Raw genomic sequence first — 24,042 nt, forward strand, 5'->3', positions numbered from 1 at the left:
CAATGAGTGGCTACTTGAATGCATTCTGATGCGAACGAAGAGCCCTAAGTTGTATGAACATATACGGCGACGCAACATCCTGGCTCTTCCAGGTAGAACATGCTTACAAAAGCGCATCCACAGTTTGAAGACCGTGTTTTAAGACCGTGTTTCAATTCAGAGCACACTTAGTTTAGTTGCACATCTCAACACACATGGCTTTAAATATCTGATGGCTGCAAACTTCAGCCAAGACAGGCTTGAAAGCGTATTTAGCATCGTTCAGCAATCATCAGAAACTAGTGACCATCCGAATGCCGCTCAGGTTTTGGTTACCGTTGATACACTCGCATTTTACAATCTTGCGAAACCATCATCATCGGGAAACTGTGCACCAGAAGTGGTCACTTCCTTAGGTTCGATGCCAAAGAAACAGCCGTGCAGCGAGATCGTGCTGGCTATTCTCGACAGCCTTATTTATAAAGGATCGCTCAATGATGCAGAAACTGCATTGGTATCTTGTGCTCCACGTAGAAGTATTACGTCTGACCACAGTGCCTGTGTGATAGGAAAAAGCCACGAGATGTTAATTTATTATATCTCCGGCTACATAGCTATAAAAGCTCTGAAAAAAAGCCAGTTCATAGAATGTGCGTCAGCCTTGTCGACTGAAAAAGCATTGGCTACAGAAAATGATCGGGCTGCAGTTTTCAAAGCAAACTTTGATAATGGTGGCTTACTCTATCCGTCTGGCCCCTCGAAAATTATCACCGTCCTTGAAGACAGCTTCACCACATATTTTAGTATGAATACGTTGCACGAAAAAAGCATTGTTGACCTCGCTGATTTTTTAACATATGTACATTTTCGGTCTCTGGCATGTGTGAAACATGGACGCGAGATTGTTAATGGCATAATAAAATTCAATATTCTTCTTCGTCTGCGCTTCTACACGAAGTCTATCAATGTTGACAGAGCAGCCAAGAAAGAGCAGCTGAAGCTGTTAAAGAGAAGATGCCAGTCGGTGGTGCAAACAAAAATGTGGGCAGCCTTAGTGCAAAGTGATGGAAATAAAAGTGTTCAATAACGCTTTTTATAATGTGTCATACATTAGTGATCCTTGGGTATCTTATCCGTGACAGTACATTTTACCTACATTGCATGAGCTAATAATGCTATCGTACCAAGCACGGGATTCGAAGGAACTACTTAGAATGCATGTTTGTGTTCATTACTTCTGTAACTCGGTTGCCTAAGCCTTAAGGAATGCGTTCTTGCAGTTGGCCTAAAGCACGTGATTTACAGGGCTCAGGTTCTCATCTTACATGTTTTAATTGTGCGTGCATCTAGAACTTTCCAGTGCTCAATCTGTCTTCTAACTTCATTCGGAGTCCGTAGAAGTTGAGGTCGGATGAATAGCATGAATGAGAAAGCCACTGTCAATAGCGCTTTGTTGCGCGCACAGACGGTTGTGGGGTTTAGAATCCTGGGTGATGTTTTTGGTGCAAGGAATTTTTATTTAAATTCCTCAAAAGACGGTATTATAATACGGCACGGCCGCAGTATACAGAAGGAAGAATAAAGTGTGAAAATAAGTGGGTTCGTTTCACCTTTGCATCTGGAGTACGCGCACAAAATTTGTTCGCAAAAAAATCGTTTGCGCCGCTACACCGATAACTGAAATGCACACTGAAAAACCACGACTAAGCTAAAAGGAAAAAAAACAGTGCAATCGCATGCCCAAGGCATCTGAAAAGGCGCAGTGAATTTTTTTCGCGGGGCGAAACGCATGCGTCTACCGCAGACGTCATGGCTGGCATGGCACGCCGGTTGCTCGCAGCGCCACCGCGGCTATCATTCAGCAGCAGCCCCCGCTGCAGCCGGCGGACGCCACACTAGCAAATATTTCTAGGGACCCTAGTAGGGCACAACCAAATTTATTGGCCGCCATCTTGGATTCGAGAAACCGAAAGTATGCTGCCATTTCCTCCCCTGATGTCATACTCACATTGTTTCACCTCTTTCCACCATATTGGACCATGACGTCACCATGGCACACGGCAGGTGGTTGTTTCTACAATGCTACTGCAGATGGCGCTACAAGTCTCAGTGCGAGATGTGCTGTTTTCTAGTTGCTGCCACAGATAGCGCTGTGATCTCATGGTGGTAGCAGACCCCACGAAATCTCGAAACGTGATGATCTCGAAACGCTCTTAAAAATTTACAGGCACGAACGCGCAGGTTGTGTGCTAGCCACGTAGTATGGGATGCCATACTGGATCATTTCTTTTGATAATATAAAATGTTGCGTTTTGCACTACGCATATTGTCAAAAGATTAGCTTCGTTCGAGCTTCTCTTGGCTGCCGCGCTACTCTCGGCTCCCAGATTAGAACCGCGGTAAGACGTACAACTCGTCTAGCTGCCATCGCAAACGGTTTCATTGAACTTCTGTTTATTTTAGTGCGAAGGCACTCATACGCTCCCCAGTATTGACCAAGAATCTTGTGGTCTTTGAATCTGTTGATATTGCGCCGTTGCCTAGGAACAGTGACGCACGTTAGGTTAAAAAAGAAATCACATCAGCGTAAAAAACTGGGAGTCCAACCCGCGGCGGCGCGAGCCGATCAGATTCAAAGGACGCTGGCTGTGGCCGCTTTTTTTTAACGTAACATTTATCACTGCGAAAGCCGCCGCGGTGGCTCACTGGTTATGGCGCTCGGCTGTTGACTCGAAAGACGCGGGATTGATCGGGGCCGCGGCCGTCGAATCTGGATGGAGTCGAAATTCTAGAGGCCTGCATACTGTACGATGTCAGTGCGTGTTAAAGAACCCCAGGTGGTCTAAATTTACGGAGCCCTTCACTACGGCGTCGCTCATAGCCTGCGTCGCTTTGGGACGTTAAACTCCCATAAACCCACCTTATTAGGCTAAAAATATTTGATATTCGCATGAACTATTCGCAATGCTTCCCAACACGCCTCGTGCTAAACTGGAGCAAACAGGTCGATGAGAGTTTAACCTCTGCCCATTATTGTCGCCAGAAGTGCCGACGACCCAGCAAAGCAAAACCACGACCCATTCAGGCTAAACGCAAGCTTTCTCAAGGCTACTTGGTTTAACTACATTAAAGGTACCATGTTTTTCTGACATGTGACCTCGCTCAGTTTTCACGGCTGTTGTGCCTGGGTGTGGACTCTATGAAAGGCAACGATGAGCTTCGAAAACCATTTATAGAGTATTGTGCATTTTTATCGTGAAGGCTTTAAAAAATTTCCCCGCCTCAACCGCTGGCTCGTCTGCGGTGAAACTGCACACAGAGCTTGCGTATTATGGTAACTTTTGTATCGTAGCCGGTTTGACAACGGTACTTCGTTGAGCCGTGCATGATGAAAAAATTAGCTGGTAGTTAAGCCCTGGTTTAACAGGCTCGAAGCGAAAAGCACTAACTCTAGGATGACTCCCCTTTGGGTTGTTGTGTTGTGTTGTGCAGAATGTGTTTCCAGGTCAGACCTTTCTTAAACTACTGGTATGAACGTCGTGTCGCGTTTGGGATCTTTGTTGTTGTAGCCCACAGCGACGACGACTTCTTTCTCTTGACGGCTTCTTCGCTTCATTTCTTCGGTTATTCGTAGCTGCTCGGCGAGCGAGAACAGCAGGATGCTGCTCTTCATCCTCCATTGCAAACGGGGCCGCAGAATGCGGTCAAGCATATATGTCGCTCTCTCCTCGCGGCAGTCGCTTCAGCACCGTGACGTCATGTATCACACCACCTCAGTTATGACGTCATGCCCTTGACGTCATTGTCATTTATGCGTAACCTTGACCTTGACCCTGGTCACGGCCCACTTGGTGGCCTACGTGTCTATGCCCCAAAGTCACATGCCGCCACCAGTCTTCGCACAGAAGTTTGACCTCTAAAGCTCCTCAAGGTGAAGCTCTGCCACATTGACGGCTCGAGCTGACTGGCGTAGTGAATGAAGCTTTTCGCTTCAAAGCGTAATCGCCTGCGTCGAGATCGGCAAACCGAAATCCGCAAATGCCGAGTTTTCGCTGAAGCGCAGCAGTTGCGCCATCTGTTTTCTGCAGTGGAAAGCGTCACGACAAATCGCCGAGGCAAGTGTCGCAAGGACGGTTCCTTTGAATACGCCATTCCGACAGATTTGTCTGCTTCAACTTAAGCACTTCGAACATTTTCGGCCTGAGTGGAAAGAAATATATCCAATTTCAGCTTACATCGTCTGCTTTCGTGACTCTCTTGAAACATCGGAGGATGACATCGCGAAGTCCCGAGTTCTTTTCTCCTTTAATTTCGTCGTGCGGTGCGAAGTTTTCATTCTTCGCTGCTGTTGTGACGTCATTCCTTCACTGTGCGGTGATGTGTTGAGCAACAGCATGCCAACTTACAGTGCGAAAGGGAAAGCGGCGGCAGTGGTATGACTAATTGAGTCAAACAATGCACTATGTCCGCAAACATTTCCTGGTGAGGTTTCGTCGGCGGCCACCGTCTCACGCAGCCTTTTGAAGTGGCGCCGTAAGTTTCAAGACACCGGATCCGTGAATAGGCAAGTGAGGAAAGATAAATCAAATACACACCGCCGCGGAATCGGTGATGTGCTTGAGAGAGTCTTTGAAAGCAACCCGCGCCCGTGCTGGGCTTATGTTCGGCGTAGTCGAATCGACGGTGAGTCGAGCCCTTTAAAGCAAATGATGACGTCCGTACACGGTGCGGGTACACTAGAACATAAGCCCAGCAGACAAAGCCCATCGGGTTTCATTCTGCCGCTCAGAGCTGCAGAGGGAGGCAGCCGATTGTGGACACCCCTAGTTTTTGCTGTTCAGTGATGAGGCTGTTTTTCACCTGGACGGCCAAGCAAACCGAAAGTGCACGCGTTACTTGGCGAAAAGCAACCTGCATTTCACTCACACCAGGGCCGTGACCTCATTACGAATTGTTGTCTCGTGTGCAATTTGGCTAGTGGGAGTGGTCGGCGCGTTCTTCTTTGAGGACACCGTGACAGCCGACTCCTATCTGCGCCTGTTGAAAGAAATATTTCTGCCGGAGCTGGTGCCGTACCACATGCAGCAGCAAGATGGCAAGATGGCACCCCTGTTTACTACTTAGTTATAGTTAGGAAATGGCTCAATGTAGAATTTCTGGGCCGGTGGATGGGGCGTGGGTCGTCCAATATGCCTTGGCCACCGGGATCGCCAGATTTGACACCGTGCGATTTTTTCGTATGGGGATACATAAAATCGTGTGCCTACAGGGCTGGAAACCTTCGCACTGCTGAGGATCTTCAGTAGCGGATAAAAGAAGAGTTCGACACGCTAAGCGACGACATGAAAGTTGCGGCGTTCAACAAATGCACTCACAGGTTGCAGCGATGCATAAACGCTGAAGGCGGCCACTTCGAGGATTAATTGCGCTTGCAGTCCGAACGTCTTTTGCTTTGTTATCAACTAATGTAGATTCACGGCGAGTTGGTGGCAGATCGTTCTTAAAACAGCGCAAAACAGACACGGACACATAGAAGGGGCGTACACACGAGCGAACGGCGTGTACTGCCTATAAATTACTATTGTTTCTTTCAACAGCTCCCACCATTCCCTTCCGACGACTGAGCGTCCTGCAAGGGAAGCTGTCGTTCTTCAGGTCTAATATGTGTATGTCGCTTTCATTGGGTAAAGGAAGACCGATAAACCTGGAATTGGTTTGTTTTACAGTACCGTAAATTAAAAATACTAAGGACGACGCAAATGCCGGAATGGCGTACTCGAAGGGTCTGCGCCCCTTGCAATGCTCTCATCGGCGCCTTGTCGTGACGCTTTGCACTGCAGAAAACCGATGGCGCCACTGCCGCACTGCAGCGACAACTCGGCGTTTGCTTGTTTCGATTCGCCGATCTCGACGCAGACGTTTACGTTTTTGCATAATGCATGGCTAAACTAAGTAAGTACCGTTGTCGAACTTGCTAAGTTACAAACGTTACCATAATGCGCAAGCGCTGTGTGCAGTTTCACCGCAAACGAGCCAGCGGTTGAGGCGGGAAAAATTTTTGAATGTCTGCACGACAAAAATGCACAATGCTGTATACAGTATTTAGAAAAATTTTACTGCTTATTGGTCCCGGAATATATACAAAAGATCATAATTGTACAGATAAGGGACGCATAGTGAATGACTGCACCGGTACCCTCGAAAGATAAATAATACAAGAAAAGAATACAGCATAGTTCGGGGATAATTATAAAATGTGGAAAACAACAAATCAATACTTCAGCACAAAAACAGAGTCTAAAAGCTCAATAACGGAGGTAATATACATAAAAATAGAATAAAACAGCAGCATTCCAAAAAATGCCTTGAGCTAATACTTGAGTGCAGGCAAAGAAATTGATGTTTTTAGAGTGGGCGGCAATGTATTTCAAAATTAAATTGCCTGAAAAGACGACGTCGTTTTACACACAATTGGTATGGACTTAGCCTTAAGGCTAAATGGATTACAAAGAGGATTACGAAGTTCTGCACGGGGGCCGACAGCCGGGTGACAACGTTGCCTCAGGCTATCCCTGCAAAAGTGCGAAGGACGCAGACGCCGGTACTTCCAATTCCCTCCAAAACACCACCGGGGCACTCAAGGCTGCTCTCGGAACTGGCAACCACCGGCGCGATGCGCGATGCTAACTGCATCGCGCATCGCGCCGGTGGCATAGAGGAAATTTGTCTTCCTATAATGAAATCAAGAAATTGTCAATTTTTGATTCCTTTCATATAAAAAACCCTAACCCAGGTCAGCGACACAGCATGACCAAGCCAAAAGAAAAAATCATCCAGTGCGTTCAAAGCCGGGCACCAGAATCAATGGCAATGGAATATTAACGCAGCAAACGAAGGAGGCAAAGGCTAACAAAGCCTCTATACAATCAGAGTGTTTCAGTACTGCTATAAGACCCTATTCGCACTGCTTATACTTGTTAGAGATGACCTTAAGATTAAATTAATGTTAGCAAATACGCGCTGAAGAAATGAGACGATTAAGCACTCATGTGAAGGAAATGCGAAAGGATATATTTACAAAACTTATTTACATGCCAAAATAGTTACTCGCGAATTCGCACTCGCTCGCGCACCCGCACCGTCGAGCATCGCACACACACACTCTCTGGGACACACTCGTTCCTTGTCGTCCGTCTCTTCGCTGTGTCTCCTCCCAGCGCCGCAGGCTACCGCGCACTTACAATGCACCGGAAGCGCACACACACGCACACACTCACGCGCACATGTGCACGGGCCCACTTGAAAGCAGACGCCGCGCGGCTCTCCAGTTCGTACTTCGGGTGGCGGGGGCATTGCCCGCGACCCTAACGACCACACCAATTGGTAACGAAGTGGGCGACCATCGGTCCGGTCGCAAAACGGTGGGTGTCGCCAAGGACGCTCCCCGTACAGAAAGCACACGTGTGGGCACAAAAGCACGCTCGCTGCACAGAACGACACTTGCGGAAAGAAGAAACATGTGTATAATAAATGGCCCTTTCTTACACTCGGCATTCTGACAAAACTTAACGGCCTCGTTAATAGAAGTGAACAAAACTGTACAACACACAAACACTTCGCAAACAGTCAAGAAACATATACAGACGTGCGAATACAACTAGAATAGAACGGATGCAGGCAGTAGACAAGTGGGTAAAAGTAGTAGCACGCATCCTTGGATGTGGCCTGAAAAATAGTTCAGCTCGGCACTGCGCGTTTGCGTTCCGAACGCCTGAGTGGCTGCGGGACACTCTCCACTTCTCTCGCAGTGTCTTCCTCTTCGGTGGATGACTCGTCGTCTTCTAAGCGGTCTTGCGGGTGCGTTGACGTCCACCCCTTAAGCTGTGACACGTGAGCTGTAGTCGCAAAACGAGTATTCTTGCACTGATCGAGCTCTGTCACTCGATATGTATCAGAGGGTAGAGCCTGGGTTACTACCAACGGTCCTCTGTACTTACGCTGGGCCTTCGTCGGTTTTCCGGTCTGCTCAGGAGCCTTAGTCACGAACACGATGTCGCCGAAATCGTAGAGACGTGCCGGGAAGTGTCTTCGATCATACGCTGCCTTGCTTTTCTCTTGCTCGGCGATTATGCGCTGTCGAACTCGTGTTCGCAATTCCTCGGGGTTTTCCCATTGGGCTTCGTCGCTGCCGACAATTCTTCTCAAGCCGGTGCTGTGGAACTCCGGCTGGTACCCGTACAGCATTTCGAAGGGTGTCTTGCCTGATGTCTTGTTTACGGCATTGTTGATGTCACGTTCTGCCTTTGAAAGTTTTTCGTCCCAATCGCGCTGCTTTGGGTCGCTCATTGAAGTTGCGATGACGGGCAGAACTGCCCGGTTTACTCTCTCCACAAGGCCGTTTGCTTGCGGGTGGCGCGTCGAGTTAAGCACATGACGTATGCATCGTCCAGTGCAGAATTCCGCAAAGGCGCGCGACGTGAAGCAACTGCCTCTATCGCTAATAACTGTCCTTGGCAGACCTCTTTCGAGAACGAACTCCTCTAGCGCACGGAGCACATGCTTGATGTGTCGCGTGTAGCGATCAGTCTCACAAATCTGGTGAGGTTGTCGATGAACACAAGAAGGTACTGGTTGCGCTTCTTGCTTGGGACGAATGGCCCCATGTGGTCCATATGTATCACCTCGAACGGTCGCTTGCCCGGCGGAATTGGGTGTAAAAGACCTCGTCTGCCAGCAGGTACTTTGTTGTAAATGCATTCGAAACACTGCGAAATGTGCTTCCGGACGTAGTTCCTTATTCGTGGGAACCAAAAGCTCTCTTGGAATTTGGAAACTGTCTTTCCCAGTGCGAAGTGTGCCATCAAATTATGCGATTGCACCACAACTGCCTTTTGCATGCATTTTGGCAGTACGAATTTGAACTTCACGTTTCCGTCCTCTTCTATCTCTCTCACGAGTCTTCCCTCCCTCACGTTGTAACCCTTCGCTCTTGCCTTCTCTTCCTTCGTACGATCGCTCTCCGGTTCCTCTAGAATGGTTAGCTCTCGCAGCTCTTCATCGCCTCTCTGAAGAACCATTACTTGTTCGGCGAGGTCACACGCCACGCACACCTCGAACCTTTCTTCTAGCAGGGAGTTCATCGTGTCTTGAGGAGCTTCCATGGGACCACGGCTGAGAGAGTCAACGTGGAGCATTCGCGTTCCCGGGCGGTGCTTGATTGTGAACTGGAACTCCTGGATCAAATCATAGCACCTTGCGATTTGCGGCTTTTGGGTTCGCTGCGCGTTGAGGTAAACCAAAGCCTGGCAGTCGGTAACAATTGTAAAGTGTATTCCCAGCAGCAGCGGTCTGAGGCGATCCACTGCCCAAACAATTGCCATTAACTCGAGCTTAGAAAGTGGTAATTCTTTTCCGCGTCCGTCGTCTTTTTACTAACACAATAGACGAGATGCCATTTGTCGCCCTTCTTTTGGAGCAGCATTGCTGCTAGTCCTTTTGCACATGCATCGGTATGTAACTCAGTCTCCGCTTTCAGGTCATACAGTTGGAGTACAGGTTCACACATGAGCCGTGATTTGAGCTCCTGGAAACTTTCCTCTTGTTCAGAACCCCATACAAATTTTTCTTCTTTCTTGGTGAGCCTGGTGAGAGGTTCAGCTATCAGAGCATATTTCGCGATGAAACGCCGAAAGAAGCTCGTCAGCCCCAAGAACCGCCTGACGTCATGAGCGTTTTTCGGTACAGGGAAAAGCTCTATTGCCTGCACCTTAGCTTCTCCGGGCTGCACCGTCCCCTCCTTGAGGCGAAAACCCAGAATTTCAACGCTGTCCTTAGCGAAGGCGCACTTGCTAAGTCTCAGGGTTAGATTCGCCCTTTTGAAAGCTTCGAGAACCTGGCACAGCCGCACGAGTAACTCGTTCCAGTTCCGTGCCGGAACGAGCACGTCATCCAAATAGCACATTGCAATCGTGCCCCTCAAAGGCCCCAAGACTCGATTCATCAGGCGCTGGAACACCGATGGAGCGTTTGTGAGCCCAAACGTCATCCTTTCGAACTGCCCTGTCTCATCAGGTGTTATGAAAGCTGTTTTGCTCTTTGCTTCGTCGCTGAGTGGCACCTGCAGATAGCCGTGACCAAGGTCCAGCACAGTGTACAGCTTCGCCCCCGACAATTTCTCAAGCTGTTCGTCCATGCTAGGGAGCGGGTACTTTTCCTTCAATGTCTGCGCGTTCAGGCGGCGGTAATCGACCACTGAACGCTTCTCGCCGTTCTTTTTTTTGCACTAGGATCACTGGGCTTGCGTAAGGCGACGAGGTCTCGCTTACGATACCCTCTCTTTTCCACTCTCCAACAACTCGCTTACGATATCCTCTCTTTTCCACTCTCCAACAATCTCACGAATTGTCTCTCTCTCCGCGGAATTTATTCGGTACGGCCTAACCGCAACAGGCGAACTTCCAGGTGTCTCCGTGATGTCCATCTTAAGCACAGGAGTGCATCCCAGCTCGCTAATGTTGTTGGCGAAGCAGTCGCGATATTCATTTATAAGGCCAAGAAGTTCAGCCTTTTGCTGCTTCGTTACCGAGGGCCCTACTTCAAGCTGCTGATCCTCGATTGGTCTGCGCTCTGTCGCAACGCAGAAAACCTTGGGCTCAGTTGCATCGCTCTCGCTCACGCGGGCAGGTTGGTTTTGGCTGTCAGGTATCTCCACAACGTCAACCTCCATGACGCGCCCGAGTCGCCGTCCCCTTTTCACCTTTGTCTCCGCTCGTGAAAATCGGCACACTAATCTCCCCTTCTCTCATGTCGACAAATATTTCGCTTCCGAGTGTACTGAACAAAACAGGGCCTGACAAATCGGAACCTGACGATAAGGTTATCCAATTAATAGCGTTAGAGTGAATGACGGTCTCTCTAGTCGCTTTCACACGCAGTCTGGGCTCATTCAACGGCTCCAGGTGAGAGAACGGACATACACTTTTGTGCCAGAAGCGCAAACAACCACCCAGCCTGGCGTAGGCCACGTAAGGTAGTTCTGTGTACGTTCTCCCGACAAGCAAGTCCACTGTCAAAGTATCGTCTGACACTACAAGAAAAGGAACGTTCTCGCCTTTGACACCGTCGATCTCGAGGTCTGTGTAGCACTTGCCGATCGCCCTGGCTGAAGGAGTGCCTTGGCTGCCGAAACCGTAGAGGGCCGTGGCATCCTTCGTCAGCTTCGCACCGCAACGTGCAGCCGCAGAGGCACGCAGGAGGCATCCAGAGCTGCCGTTGTCGATCATGCCGACGAGGGTCGTCGTCCCGTTCAGCATGGCCTGCTTCAGTAGCGCTCCAGGGGCGATTTTCCGTTCGGTGTCGGTCACTGTGTTGGTCTCGTTGCTTTGGCTCATCGAACAATGACGCTGCGTGTGGCCGCTCTTCCCACAGCGTAAGCATTTCATCTCATGCCTTTCTTCTGGACAATCGCGGGAGATGTGTCCGAATCGCCCACAGTTGTAGCATTTGAACTGGCCTCTTTCGTTGGTCAGGGGTGGTCTCCTGTCCTTGCCAAATTGATCGTACGTAGTCTTCCGCGCGGGTGGTGTTTCTGCAACCCTTTCGGTGGCCGCCGTGAATTGCCTCTTCTCACGCGTGCCGCTAAACCTTTGCTCCCGATCTCGGTCGATACGCTCAAATTCCATAATATCGTGGAGAAGATCGTCGTCGTCCTCGTGGGTGCGTCCAAGTAGCATAGTACAGAGCTGCCTTGAGCGGAGACCGGTCAGCACCTGCTCCCGGGTGTCACAAAAATCGAGGCTGGCCTCTCGACAAAGACGCACCTTTGAATGGAAGTAGGCTGTTGTGCTTTCGTTGCGCTGCTGTACTCGCTCCTGCATCTTCCTCCATCGTTCTGCCGCTCGTGTCTGGCCGCAGAAGGTGCGGCGGAAGTGGTAGTCAAAATTTTCCCACGACGTACTCACTTCTTTGCAAGAACGCAGCCAGTCCTTGGCAGGTCCCACAAGGTGGCACTTAGCAGTCTCCAACTTGAATGGTTCAGGCCATCGGTGCAGTGTAGCGGTGGTCTGCAGGTTTCCCAGCCACTCTTTCGCCGACGCCGCATCGCCGCTGCCATCGAAGTCAGAAATGTTCTTGCTGAGGTCAGGCATCACCTGATAGGTTGTTGTTGCTGCTGCCACGCCTGGCGCTCCTGATGACGCTGGTAGAGCGGTCATTTCCAGCAGACTGGCCAACAGACGGTCTTTTTCCCGCATCGCGCTCAGGAAGTCGCTCACTGAAATGCTGTCGCTCACTTTTCCTCCATCTACACCGTCGGTGGTGCCCGCTGTCGCTCCTGAAGGTGTCTCGCTCATGGTCGTGATTAACTACAGTTCGCTCTCTGGAATTCGCAGTCTCCAGTCCGGTTCGCGCAGTTACAATCCCACTTCTGATTAATGTTAGAGATAACCCTTAAGATTAAATTAATGTTAGCAAATACGCGCTGAAGAAATGAGACGATTAAGCACTCATGTGAAGGAAATGCAAAAGGATATATTTACAAAACTTATTTACATGCCAAAATAGTTACTCGCGAATTGGGGCTAGCAAAAATCTTTTCCTTCCTTTTTACTATTATTTTTAATAAAACCACTACAACAATTCGCACCCGCTCGCGCACCCGCACCGTCGAGCATCGCGCACACACACTCTCTGGGACACACTCGTTCCTTGTCCGTCTCTTCGCTGTGTCTCCTCCCAGCGCCGCAGGCTACCGCGCACTTACAATGCACCGGAAGCGCACACACACGCACACACTCACGCGCACATGTGCACGGGCCCACTTGAAAGCAGACGCCACGCGGCTCTCCAGTTCGTACTTCGGGTGGCGGGGGCATTGCCCGCGACCCTAACGACCACACCAATTGGGGACGAAGCGGGCGACCATCGGTCCGGTCGCAGAACGGTGGGTGTCGCCAAGGACTCTCCCCGTACAGAAAGCACACGTGTGGGCACAAAAGCACGCTCGCTGCACAGAACGACACTTGCGGAAAGAAGAAACATGTGTATAATAAATGGCCCTTTTTACATACTTACCGTGCACCTTTTGCAGACTTCGCAGCTGTCTTCGGCAAGCATTGATCGAAGAATATTTTTTCACGCTCTGAAAGCTTCCAAAAGCGCGCATCTAAACTGCTAAGTTTATTTGCACCTGCTGTGTGTTTAGTAAGGTTCTGTTGGCACTCGCAAAGCTGGTATTTCGTCATGCGAAGCTGCGATTCACTTTTGTCCTTTTGGGGATTGCCAGATGGCTTTGCAGTTTGGCAGGCTCTGTCGAAACTTCATTCCAGTCATTGCCTTTTCTAGCGTTTCAAGCTCTGACGTACTGAGACTAGCGAGCGATCTTTGTTGACACTGAGGTTCACCGTCATTAGCTTCGTCTGTAGTGTCCCGGCCGCTCAATGGGCGCACTGTGTGCGCCCATTGAGCAGCCGTGGTAGTGTCGTCGACAGCCGAATAGTTCGGCCACGAGATAGCCGGAGCGCCCGCTGCTCTGCAGGCATCTGATGCGATACGGCATCGCTTTGGTGGCGGCCAAAAACGTGATTTGATCTTGGTTAAGTATTGTGGGAGCCCTTTGAATATCCTCGGAACTGCGTCAGGCTTCAACTTGGGCAACTCACGTCGCAGCGAAACAACGTCCCCGTTCACTACGAACTCTTCGTACCGAAAGATGTCCGTGGTATCGGAAAGATTCTGACAAATGCGCAAATTTGGCGAATCAAAGGAGAAGCCATCAGCATGTCTTCGGTGGATGGCGCGTCTCCACTTCTGTCGCAGTTATGCCTCAGATATGAGCATAAAAGGCTGAAAGCAGGATTTCGCCTTTTCAGTTTTGGTTAAAGACAACCAATAATTGCAGCTATGACGAAAAACGACATACCTTTTCGTTGTTGTCTCTGTAGCCGGAGCGGCAGCTTGTCACACATCAAGGTGAAGGCATCATTCACAGAATTTACTGAACACACTCGCATCACAACTACACAGGCGTTCACATGCTTCGACGCTGCACCTGATAAAATGCCGGAACAAGAAAACGAAACAACACACAGCTAAACGTCGCTTTCCACGCAGTTACGGTACACACTAAACACAAATCAACCCAGATGGGTGTTTTTGGCGCTCCTCTAGCGTCCTCCCAAATCGAGGTTCGATATACACCGTCAGACTTGGGGTAGATTTCAGCTCCAAAAAATACGGAGGACTTACGGTTGGCGAAGGGAGCAGATTGGGTGTAAATTTTTACACCATAAAATACGAAGCACTTGCGGTTGACAATGGTAGTATATTTGGTGTAGATGTTTACACCAAAATATACGATGCACTTCTGGTTTGCAATGGGAGGTTTCAACCGCGGCGATACGCTGAGCGGTGGCTGTGGTGTCGTGTTTATGCAGGCGCCGATTTTGCAACGCCGGCATCTAGGAGGAGGTGATGACAGCGGTCCGTTTTTCTATATTGCATTTTTGCTCTTTCTTACAGGGCTACTAGAACTGCTAACTATATAGGCGGAACGGTGCTAGTTAGTCACAATAATCAGGTTCGAATGCGCTTTGTAATCATGAATAAAGGCCAATCTAACATAAATGTTGAGATATACCAACCAGCCCCGTTCCGTCCATGCCGTTACGAAGTAGTACTGTAAGGAACAGGGCAAGAACGCTGGATACAAAGTGCATCGGACCGCTGTCTTCCCATCCTCCTGGATGCCTGCGTTGCACGATCGTGGCGCCATGCATACACACAACGTCCCCTTCACGTCGCAGCCTACTGCCGTACATCGCGGAAACAAAACGAGACCAGTGGTGGCGGCAAGGAAACGTCTTTAATCTGACTCCGCTGAGTATACGGCACTTCTGTAAAAAATACATAAACCATGGCTCCGGCGCTAGCCGAAAGTATCTTGACGGGGTGGTTCGCAATGGGCAAGAGCAGATTTGGGCAGACGACAGGCAGTGAAACTGAAAACAAGACCGTGGTACCGGATCTACGTGCCATATTCCTGCCACATTTTTCTTCTCGTCAAATTATACCATCTCTTTACTGTGGTCAAAAAACCGAATCCCTGAAGTTAAAGAACTTGAATGGTGCACAAGCCACTTGCGGACAGCTCCACATTGGACAAATAATGTTTGCCATCTCTCTGCCTTTAGAAGTTTTTAAAAAGAATGCATTGTATATTGTATCCTTAAAATTCGCTCATTACTGTTACTTATCTTTGCAGTCCACAATGGACCTTTTTAAAGAAAATTTTGAATCCCGTGCTCCACTCGCGCATTGAAAATATTTTTCGAGCACTATTTTCGTCCAGTCGATAAGTCCTCAAAGTCTATAAAAGCAGGATTCGCAGTAAGGATCACACAAAAACATTGCATATAGCTTGTGCTCCGTGGTTTTATTTTCGAACAAAAATATAGTTCTTGGATTTTACCTTCATAGTGCAAGGTAGCTGTGTAAGTTTGTTACATTTTTTTTCAAGACTGCAGTTTTAGGCACTTTACAGAGCATTGTTACTAGTACGTCCTCAAAACACTCTTCGCAATTTAACTTGTGAATGCGACTTACATTCATTCCATTGGATGTTCGAAAATGCTGAATTACACAGAGCACCGCGGCAAATAGCACTGGATTATCAAAAATGTCAGTTACTAACCTACACACATATCTGAAATATTAACACCAGCAGCATGAAAAGGCTGCTTAACATGTCAAGCTTATTCAATTGAAAAGAAATTGAAGAGCCTGCATAAAGTAAAGGTCACAAGGACCTGTAGATTACAATTTTATTTTTCTAAATGGAGGACAATAAACAACATTTCAAACCACAATTCTTGGACAGGTATTAGAGATAGGGACTAACTTGAAATCAGCACCTAAAAGTAACCAAAACGATACAATAGCAAATCTTGAAAAACAATGCAGAGTTGACTTGAAAACTTCTTTGCTACACTTCATGCTAACTGGTGCTGTCAGATAAGATTAGCTAAAAAAATGTTATGCACTAGACAATTCCCAGTGGCTAATTCCAAGTGGCTAACTTCAAGATGCAGATTACAAACTACAGTAAAAGAAATACTAAACAGACATCCTAAAGCAGCCCACTAAATCTACAGTAAAATATCACAGGCATCCAACCTCTAATGTTTGTGTTTATTCTTCAGAAACACATAGGATGAACATAACCTTAGAAAACGTATACAATACTTTCAATTTAACACACAATCACATAAAAAGAACGCAAAACAAAACTTTACACTTAATATATGGAGGCCTATGTTCTAGAGAAAGTTTATGTGCTCCGAAAGATATGTTAGCCACCCATTTGAAGGAGCCTGTCGGAAGTAAAATGCAGCACTCATAACTTATATGGAAAAAATTAGAATACAGAACACATGCACACATGCTTTTCAATCTAGCTAACAAGTAATGACTAATGCTGAAACACAAGGAATTCGTCAACCTGGTATTACGTGACTGTGCGCAATACAAGCAAAGCAAAAACACATGGACTAAGGTCAAAGCGCTCAGGACACAGGCATTGTCTTTGATTGCGAGAAAGGCATTCATCACCTTCACTTTAGGAAGAAGTGAAAAAAAATTCCAGAAAAGTTCCCATGGCAACTGATCAGACTAAGGACTACTAACTTTGAGATTAAATAAGTAATTGAATTTCTGAAGACCTGTGTCTAAGCCCATATTTGCTTGAAAACTTAATTGTTCACCAAATCCATTATCACCATTATTTTTTCTAATTACAGGATATGTATAAATGCTAGCAAAAGTGTCAAGTGGCAGAACGGGAAGTCTATTAAAAAACAAAAAAAGTACAAAATGCTGACAGTGCTTCCAGGAAGTTGTCCGAGCTAGATGCAAAAAGATAAAAACCATGATTAGCTCATGCAGGGACAAGAAATCAGTGGGGTGATGATTCTTAGGGTCGACGAAATGTTGCTGTTCCTGTTTGTCATGTCTGTCCATGCTGTCACATAATGCGAGTACAGCATTTTTCGAAGTTTAGAGCCCAAGGAATTCGCTTCTGAGCCTTGTTGTGCATCGCTAGCATTCCAGATCTCTTGAAGGTACAGAAAATCTTGCCCTGACCACCGTGAATGTTGGACATCCATGGATGCTCAGAGGCCTTATTACACGGCTTAGAAGCCAAACCCTTTGGCTCTGTTCTTTTTGACAAAGGCTATACATCAGTTTTCTCACAGATTCATGCTGATATTGTTTTCCTTTTTCTTCGCTCTGGCCAACTGTATCATGTTAACATTATTAAGGTATAGCAGCACAGTTTGTGTTCCACTACCAGTATTCCAAACAGTACTAAAAAACTAGACATGTAAAACATGTACAGGCGGAAGAAGAGGCAGCTGTGAAGGAAAGAAAAACTGGTTTTTAAAAACTGATCAGCTCAAAACCATCAAAGCGTGGTTTATTTTAAGCCAAATATCAAAAAGCACTCTCCAGAAAGCTCAGCAGACAAAGTGCCTTCTTTAGATTTTCCAAACGGAACACCCAGAAGGCTGCAAACAGCAGAATCCCCACAGAAGTGATGCGGTTTTCACTACAGGGTGATGGCCAATGAACAGGAAAACTGCGCCTTGATCGGTGAGGAGGCATGCTGTAAGTGCTTGGTCCTGCAAAATTAAAAACGAAATATCACTGACATTTCTAACACTTGTGGAAGTGCGAAAAAATACTGTCGCATTTCAGTATAATGCACATTATGACTACACTATCCTAGGGATGAATTCATAAGGGGGTGATCTTCCCTCCTCAAAGTGAGAAATTTTACAAAGAAAAACCATGCTCAACCCAATTTTTCAAGAATAAAATCAAAGAAATGTGAGGTTCAAACATGTCACTGACCGTTTTTATGCGTTGCATATTGCAATTACTGAGTTCAGCCCTTGGGCGCGGCCGGGCAGCCACCATTGACCTTTAGCGCAACCACGTGACGTGACGTCACGACAGCCGGAGGAAAAGATGGGCCCCAACTCGCGCGGTCGCGCGCGGCCGCAGCCACCACCTGACTCCCGCTCCTCCCGCTAGGGGCGCTGCGCCGGCGCGTGACGTCACGAAGGAAAAGCTGGGCCCCAACTCGCGCGGTCGCGCGCGGCCGCAGCCACCACCTGACTCCCGCTCCTCCCGCTAGGGGCGCTGCGCTATGATTGACGTCACGGCATATGTATAAAAGAGCTGCGCTCCTTCGCCGGGACAGTCTTATACCCCTGTCACACGGGCATTTCGAGGGCCCTCGAACCAATAGTCTATCGACTCAAAGGCGATCGAGCGCTGCAACACGGGCAGTTTCAATGGCGATCGAGTCAATAGCCTATCGAGTCAACGGAGCAGCACGGAACTCCATCGAGATATGCAACGCATTCTTGGCTTAACCAAGCTAAGCCCGGCCATTTTTTAAAGATAATGGTAACCAGGCTAATGTATTGGAGCTATCAACACTGTCTAGCTTCAACTTCATTGCGCACCACTATGTGCAGCAGACCTTGGTGACAAGTTTTGCTATGAAAACTGTCTAGCATCAACTTCATTGCCCACCACTATGTGCTGGAGACCTTGGTGACATGTTTTGTATCAAAACTTTTTCATTCATGATTCGTTAGTATGGATGAATCACGTTGCGAGAATTTTGCTCGGAAACCAAAGTGTCCATAATACAGAGGTGCAACTGTACATATGATTTGTTCATTAGAGCCATGATCACATTTAGTGGGCCACCACAACTATGCAAAAGTTAAACAAAATGCTGCAATGGCCTCCCTGCCAAAGATTTGAAAACCATATTCTAGCTAAAAGACAACTGAGCTGCTCAATCTCATTTAATTGCAACCAGTGCTGCAACAGCCTAACTGTAATCGAACTAGAGGCTAAAGAAACAATGGTGAGCCACTGCTCATAAGGGAGCGTGATACAAAGTGCATATTCGAAAGGTACAGCTGCACACGAAATCTACCACTCTTGCTATATCCGTGACATTTGATACATATCGCGACTACAGGAATTTTTGCTGAGCATCAAAGAAGCAATTGTTCTCTAGGGAATCACATCTTGAGCACCTATAACAGACCGGGATGCAACAATCAGTACCCCCCATGAATCATATTTGCCTGTGTATAATGAAGACCTAAAAATGCAAAACTGGTATGGTGTTGTTCAAAGTGTATATCGCCATTATACACAGCTTGTGAAATAGCACTCCACAATGATTGGATGCCATCGAAGACTACGACACAAAACACTCTCCTTCAACTGAGAATAAAAATAGCTGCACCGTATCCAGACCTCATTACCATTTGTCAATAAAATGAAAAAAACCTGTCACAAAAGCAAATAATGGTGATCACCTCTCCATAATTTCGTGCAAGTCTAAAGAAACCACAACCGTCTCAACATTGGATTATTGGTTAGTTGAAAAGAGTGGTAGTGAACACGCGTGAAAATGAGACAGTAGCAATGCAAATCCCAAAATAGCAGCGTGTCAGTACGCTGTATCGGGTTTAGTCATGAAAGTACTCTACTTTCAAAACTGAGCATAGTTGCAGCAGTTACACTGGCTTCTTCTTCCTACTATTGTCTTTTCTTAATTGCACAAGTAACTATGCCTGAATTTTAATGAAAATCCCTTGGGGGCCGGCATCTCCTTACTGTCACTGTTTGCATCCCGCCTCTTTGCAAGATAACGAAACACCAGGGCTTTGTGCCAGCCCCATTCTAAAATAAATAATCACAAAACTCAAGCTTTGCTAAGGCTCGTGACATCAATGACTAATCTTGAGAAAATTCTTTGCCTAAAAGGTAGTCATCAGATGCTCAGATAAAAACTCAGCTGCTATTTTTGTACAAAAATTTCAGTTCCTGCCTATGTCCACCAATAATTTGCACAAATATACCTACAAATGGTGCAGGGGGCATCTTTCTTTGCGACTTAACTCTGAACTGTTTCGTACTGCTTTTAGATTAAACTGATGCAACCTTGGAGTTCTTCATAGATTAGAACCTGTATAGAACAATGTCCAGTCAGGTTTGATACCAAACAAATCATTATGAATAAAATGTATGTCGTTCGGATTACTGGCACCAATAATGATAGGTGAGCAAGGCAATGAAGTATGCGATGCTTTGAAATTAAAGCACCGGTTATATTTTCACAAATAGTGACAGCACGTTTATACTGCACCCATCGAAGTTATGCCGCAGCGAACCGCAGAACATAAGGCAAGAACTGACAGCCGTTGCTTTCTCGCTTTCACTCGTGTTCCAGTGACAATGAGATTGCACCATTGACTGAAAGAAACAAATAATCAGATCGGAATTCTAAATGTGGCAGCCGAATCTATGACGGCAGAATACAAGTATGCACTTCAGAAGCTTTGAGCAGATTCATTTGCTGCGACGCGCACGATAAGCAAAATTATGTTTTTTTGTTGGGAACCATGGCATTTTATAAAAAGCAACCTGATGTTTTCTATGTTAATAGCGATGCCGCATACCTCGTTCTGCGAACATGCATGAAATTAAGAGTGGCCAAAAATGCTGCACATATCCAAACTAAAATGACACAAATGCTTCGGAGGGCACTAAAATAACATTGCCCAAAACATACAGCCGCTTGCAAGGTTTACTTCAGTGCAGACGCAAGCAGACTTGTACTACAGAGCGCTCGTGCGGTTCTTTACGGAATGAATGCGAGCTTATAACGCAGGCAGTGGGATTGACTGACAATGCAGGTGCTCAAGCGCTGGCGCATAGTCATATAAAACAACCCATACATTGGCAGCACGTCGTTAAGAAAACTGCGCTAATGTTTTGCTCCATTCCGCAGCACAGTGCTTCAGCGCTCCACACAAGCCTGCTCACGTCTTTATCGTACAACGATATTTAAGACGCAAAATCACTTACCATGTATGCGAGACGGATGTGAGAGGGCAGGGATTCAAAAATATTCTTCCGGGCAGCAGTGTCGAGGTAGAAATTTCTCTCCCGCTGGCCAAGGGCGCGGCAAAGCCAGCGCTTGTCTCAATTCGCTCACAACGGCGCCATACCGCCATTCGCAAGCCAGAGCGAGGGGCAAGCTCAGCCGTCGTGTGCGATATCCACTTCAGTGAACTCCGTTAAGCATCCATCTTTCCTTTCTCCGTCGCGCATCGAAAAGCAGCAGCGGCAAACGCACAGTCGCCGCTCGCGATATCCGTTCCAAGAGAGGCTGCAGACAACCCGCCGCGCTCAATTCTGCGACGCAATCCGAGACGGCCCCGCTGGCGCTGCTAGGCCTAGCGCCTACGCCGCTTCGGTCACAGCGTCCGCACTCACGAGTCACGACTCTCTCGCCGTCTTCTGATCCTTTGCGCCGCCTGCTGTCGATTGCATCTCGACCGAAACCGAAACATGCTGCTTCGTTCCGGAACTATGCGAAACAGATAAAAGCACACAGTTCCACTGGCGCGTTCTTTTGAACTGCAGCAGGAATTCGACCTCCCTTCGTCTCAGTTGCCGTTCTACACCGTTCGGAAGGTTCCGAATGGCGACAACCACTCGGTTAGAGACGGCTGATGAACGATTGCGGACCTCGTTAGCACACCGTCAGTTCTAGCTGGTGTTGCTTCGGTGTTTATGATATCATGTGCACCGTTTTACCGGTGTTCTCGTCTGGCAATGCGGTGTTTTAAAGAGGACGAACACGAATAAACCTCCCACCTAGTGTCATTCGTGTTTAGTGTGTAGACGGCCGCCTGCTCCGCCGCCCGCCAAAACATGCTCCTCTACTGACGCTAGTGTCACCGCGCGACCATTTTAGAAAACGCACCAAGCTCTCCCAGAGAATTATGGAGAAGTTCCATGACGATAAAGCTATTGAAGAGCTCTCACGAAACTAAAGACAAAAAAAGCCATTCCACTAAGCTAACTTTCAAGAAGACTACTATCACAATTCTCTAAATAGAGCGCCTATAACTTGGTGTCTAGTGCTGGCTTCTGTGGTAGCTTAACTGGGGACAAGTATTGAGGGGCCATTAACCTTAGTTTTTTTTCTTATTTCAGGCCGTCTCGCTGCCCACAAGCACTTGTACGCCGGTGTGGAGTTCTTGGAAGACATCCCTCGTACAGCTAACGGCAAAAATCTTCGCAGCTCGCTGAAAGAGGCTTACGTACAGTTGCATTGCAAATGCGTGAAAAAATAGGACATGATATACCGACACCAAAGAAACTCGTCCCGCATTGCTTGCTGCGTAGCACAATCCACTCAGTTCTTTGCACCGGTGAAGACGTACAGCCTTTGCCAAAAGTTTATTACCCAACTGGTTAGCTTCGAAGCCGTTTAGTGCGGTTGTTGTATAATCCGAGGAAGTCCTAAGCTTCAAAGGTGCAAGGAGGAGAGCCCCTCTCAACTTCAAGGTGTTTAGAACTCTCCCGATGCGTAAAGAGCCACACTGCATGGACCAGAATGAAACCCCTTGGACTCTTTTTTCTGACAAATGTCGTTCCTGTGGTACTTGGCGTCACACTCAAATAGTCCTTACTGCATACAAAATGGTGGTGAACAAAAACATTTCAGGCAAGGAAATAAGTGGCGTTCTTTATTTAGTTTCACTGAATGTGAGTTCAAGCTAGCTCAGCGTTAGCCTACATTTAGGTCGAACAGAATGAATAAAGAGGATGCCTGCAGCGAAGCCTGTTCGCTCACTGGAAGTGAAGCTTGATTTTAACGTGAAACGTGCCAAGGCGACAGTAAAACACAGATAAAAGCTAATTAAAGCAAACGCTTATATATGTTGCTGTCACCAGAACATAAATTCGCAAGTAAGGAGAGTAATACAATGTATTTTCACAGAAAGAGTGCATGTCGAAACCTATAGCACTGGAGTGAGGGTATCGAGGTGATACCAAAAGAACAAGTTAATTTGCCTGTAATAATTGTGTTTTTTACCGCAAATCTTTATGAGTAAATAAAAGCTGAGCTCTGTTTTATACGCGCCATCATTCACCTTCGTAGTTGAGAAGGTAAATATGGCAGAGTGGTTCACCAGTACAAATGACTAGAGGCGAGGTTTGCATTGTGAATGATGATTTTTCTGTTTCATTTTACACTTTTTAGAAGTTTCTGCACGTAGAACAGTTGCGTAGATTGAGCAAGGACTAGAAGAGAGGCTGATAACTAGCTAGCATAGCTAAAATAGAGGCTAGAATACAGCATTAACTATACTGACTTATTACCTTGCATAACTGATTTCATAAGAGAAGTTGAAGTAATTCGAAGTTCTCAACTTTCCAATGCTCTTTTATGTCTTACGATCTGGGCCTAAAATCCCGCTTCCAAGGTGGTGTACAAGTAAATTTAAGCGGTCTGCGGGATGCGTACTTAATGTGCGCTCAGTGCCACATTCGGCCGATGGCTTACAATCGCGCAGAAGACGAGGGAACAAGATTACGATGAACTTACACAATAACTTGGTGCAACACTGGTTGACACAGACAATAATTATAGGAAAGATGGAATTAAGCTCATGACTTCATTTCGGAACATCATCAATTTGGAGTCGAGGGCCTGTCAAGCTCTATGCAAATTTCCGCCCGACGCTTTTATACCTTTTGGAATGTACCAATAAAGCCAACTGGCTTAATTGCCTTCTTAGTTACAATTTTATGTACAGCCTTTGTCACAAATATACAGCACAATATGTTTGATTCTAAGCCTCATAACTATGTGGTCTAACAGATATGGAGCGGCGACGGTTCACAATGTGTCATACTAAATGGTCTAGAAGAAAAACCCCTGGGATGTGTGTTTTTGGCAAAATCATTACTGGAACGCGGGGAACCAGGTGCAGTCCATATACGCACAGCTGTCACGTTGGTATATCCTTTGGGGGTCAGCAGCTCTTTACTGCCACTGTTTGCATTCCTCGTCTTTGCAAGATAACGAAACACCAGGGCTCTTTGTGCCAGCCCCACCCTTAAATAAATAATCACAAAACCCAAACTTTGCTAAAGGTCGTGATATCATCCCCT

General features: G+C 47.1%; 1 protein-coding gene across 1 annotated transcript in view; it reads left to right on the plus strand.

Annotated features, from left to right (window-relative positions):
- Nucleotides 1–22,214, plus strand: part of LOC144112008 (uncharacterized) — an 80,933-nt gene extending 58,719 nt beyond the window's left edge. The window contains exon 9 of the mRNA XM_077645090.1: nt 22,075–22,214. Coding sequence (XP_077501216.1) covers nt 22,075–22,214 — 140 coding nt within the window. The remainder of the gene's footprint in view (nt 1–22,074) is intronic.
- The last annotated feature ends 1,828 nt before the right edge of the window (nt 22,215–24,042 follow it).

Source organism: Amblyomma americanum, unplaced genomic scaffold (genome assembly GCF_052857255.1).
Source record: "Amblyomma americanum isolate KBUSLIRL-KWMA unplaced genomic scaffold, ASM5285725v1 scaffold_26, whole genome shotgun sequence".
Classification (NCBI taxonomy): Eukaryota; Metazoa; Arthropoda; class Arachnida; order Ixodida; family Ixodidae; genus Amblyomma; species Amblyomma americanum.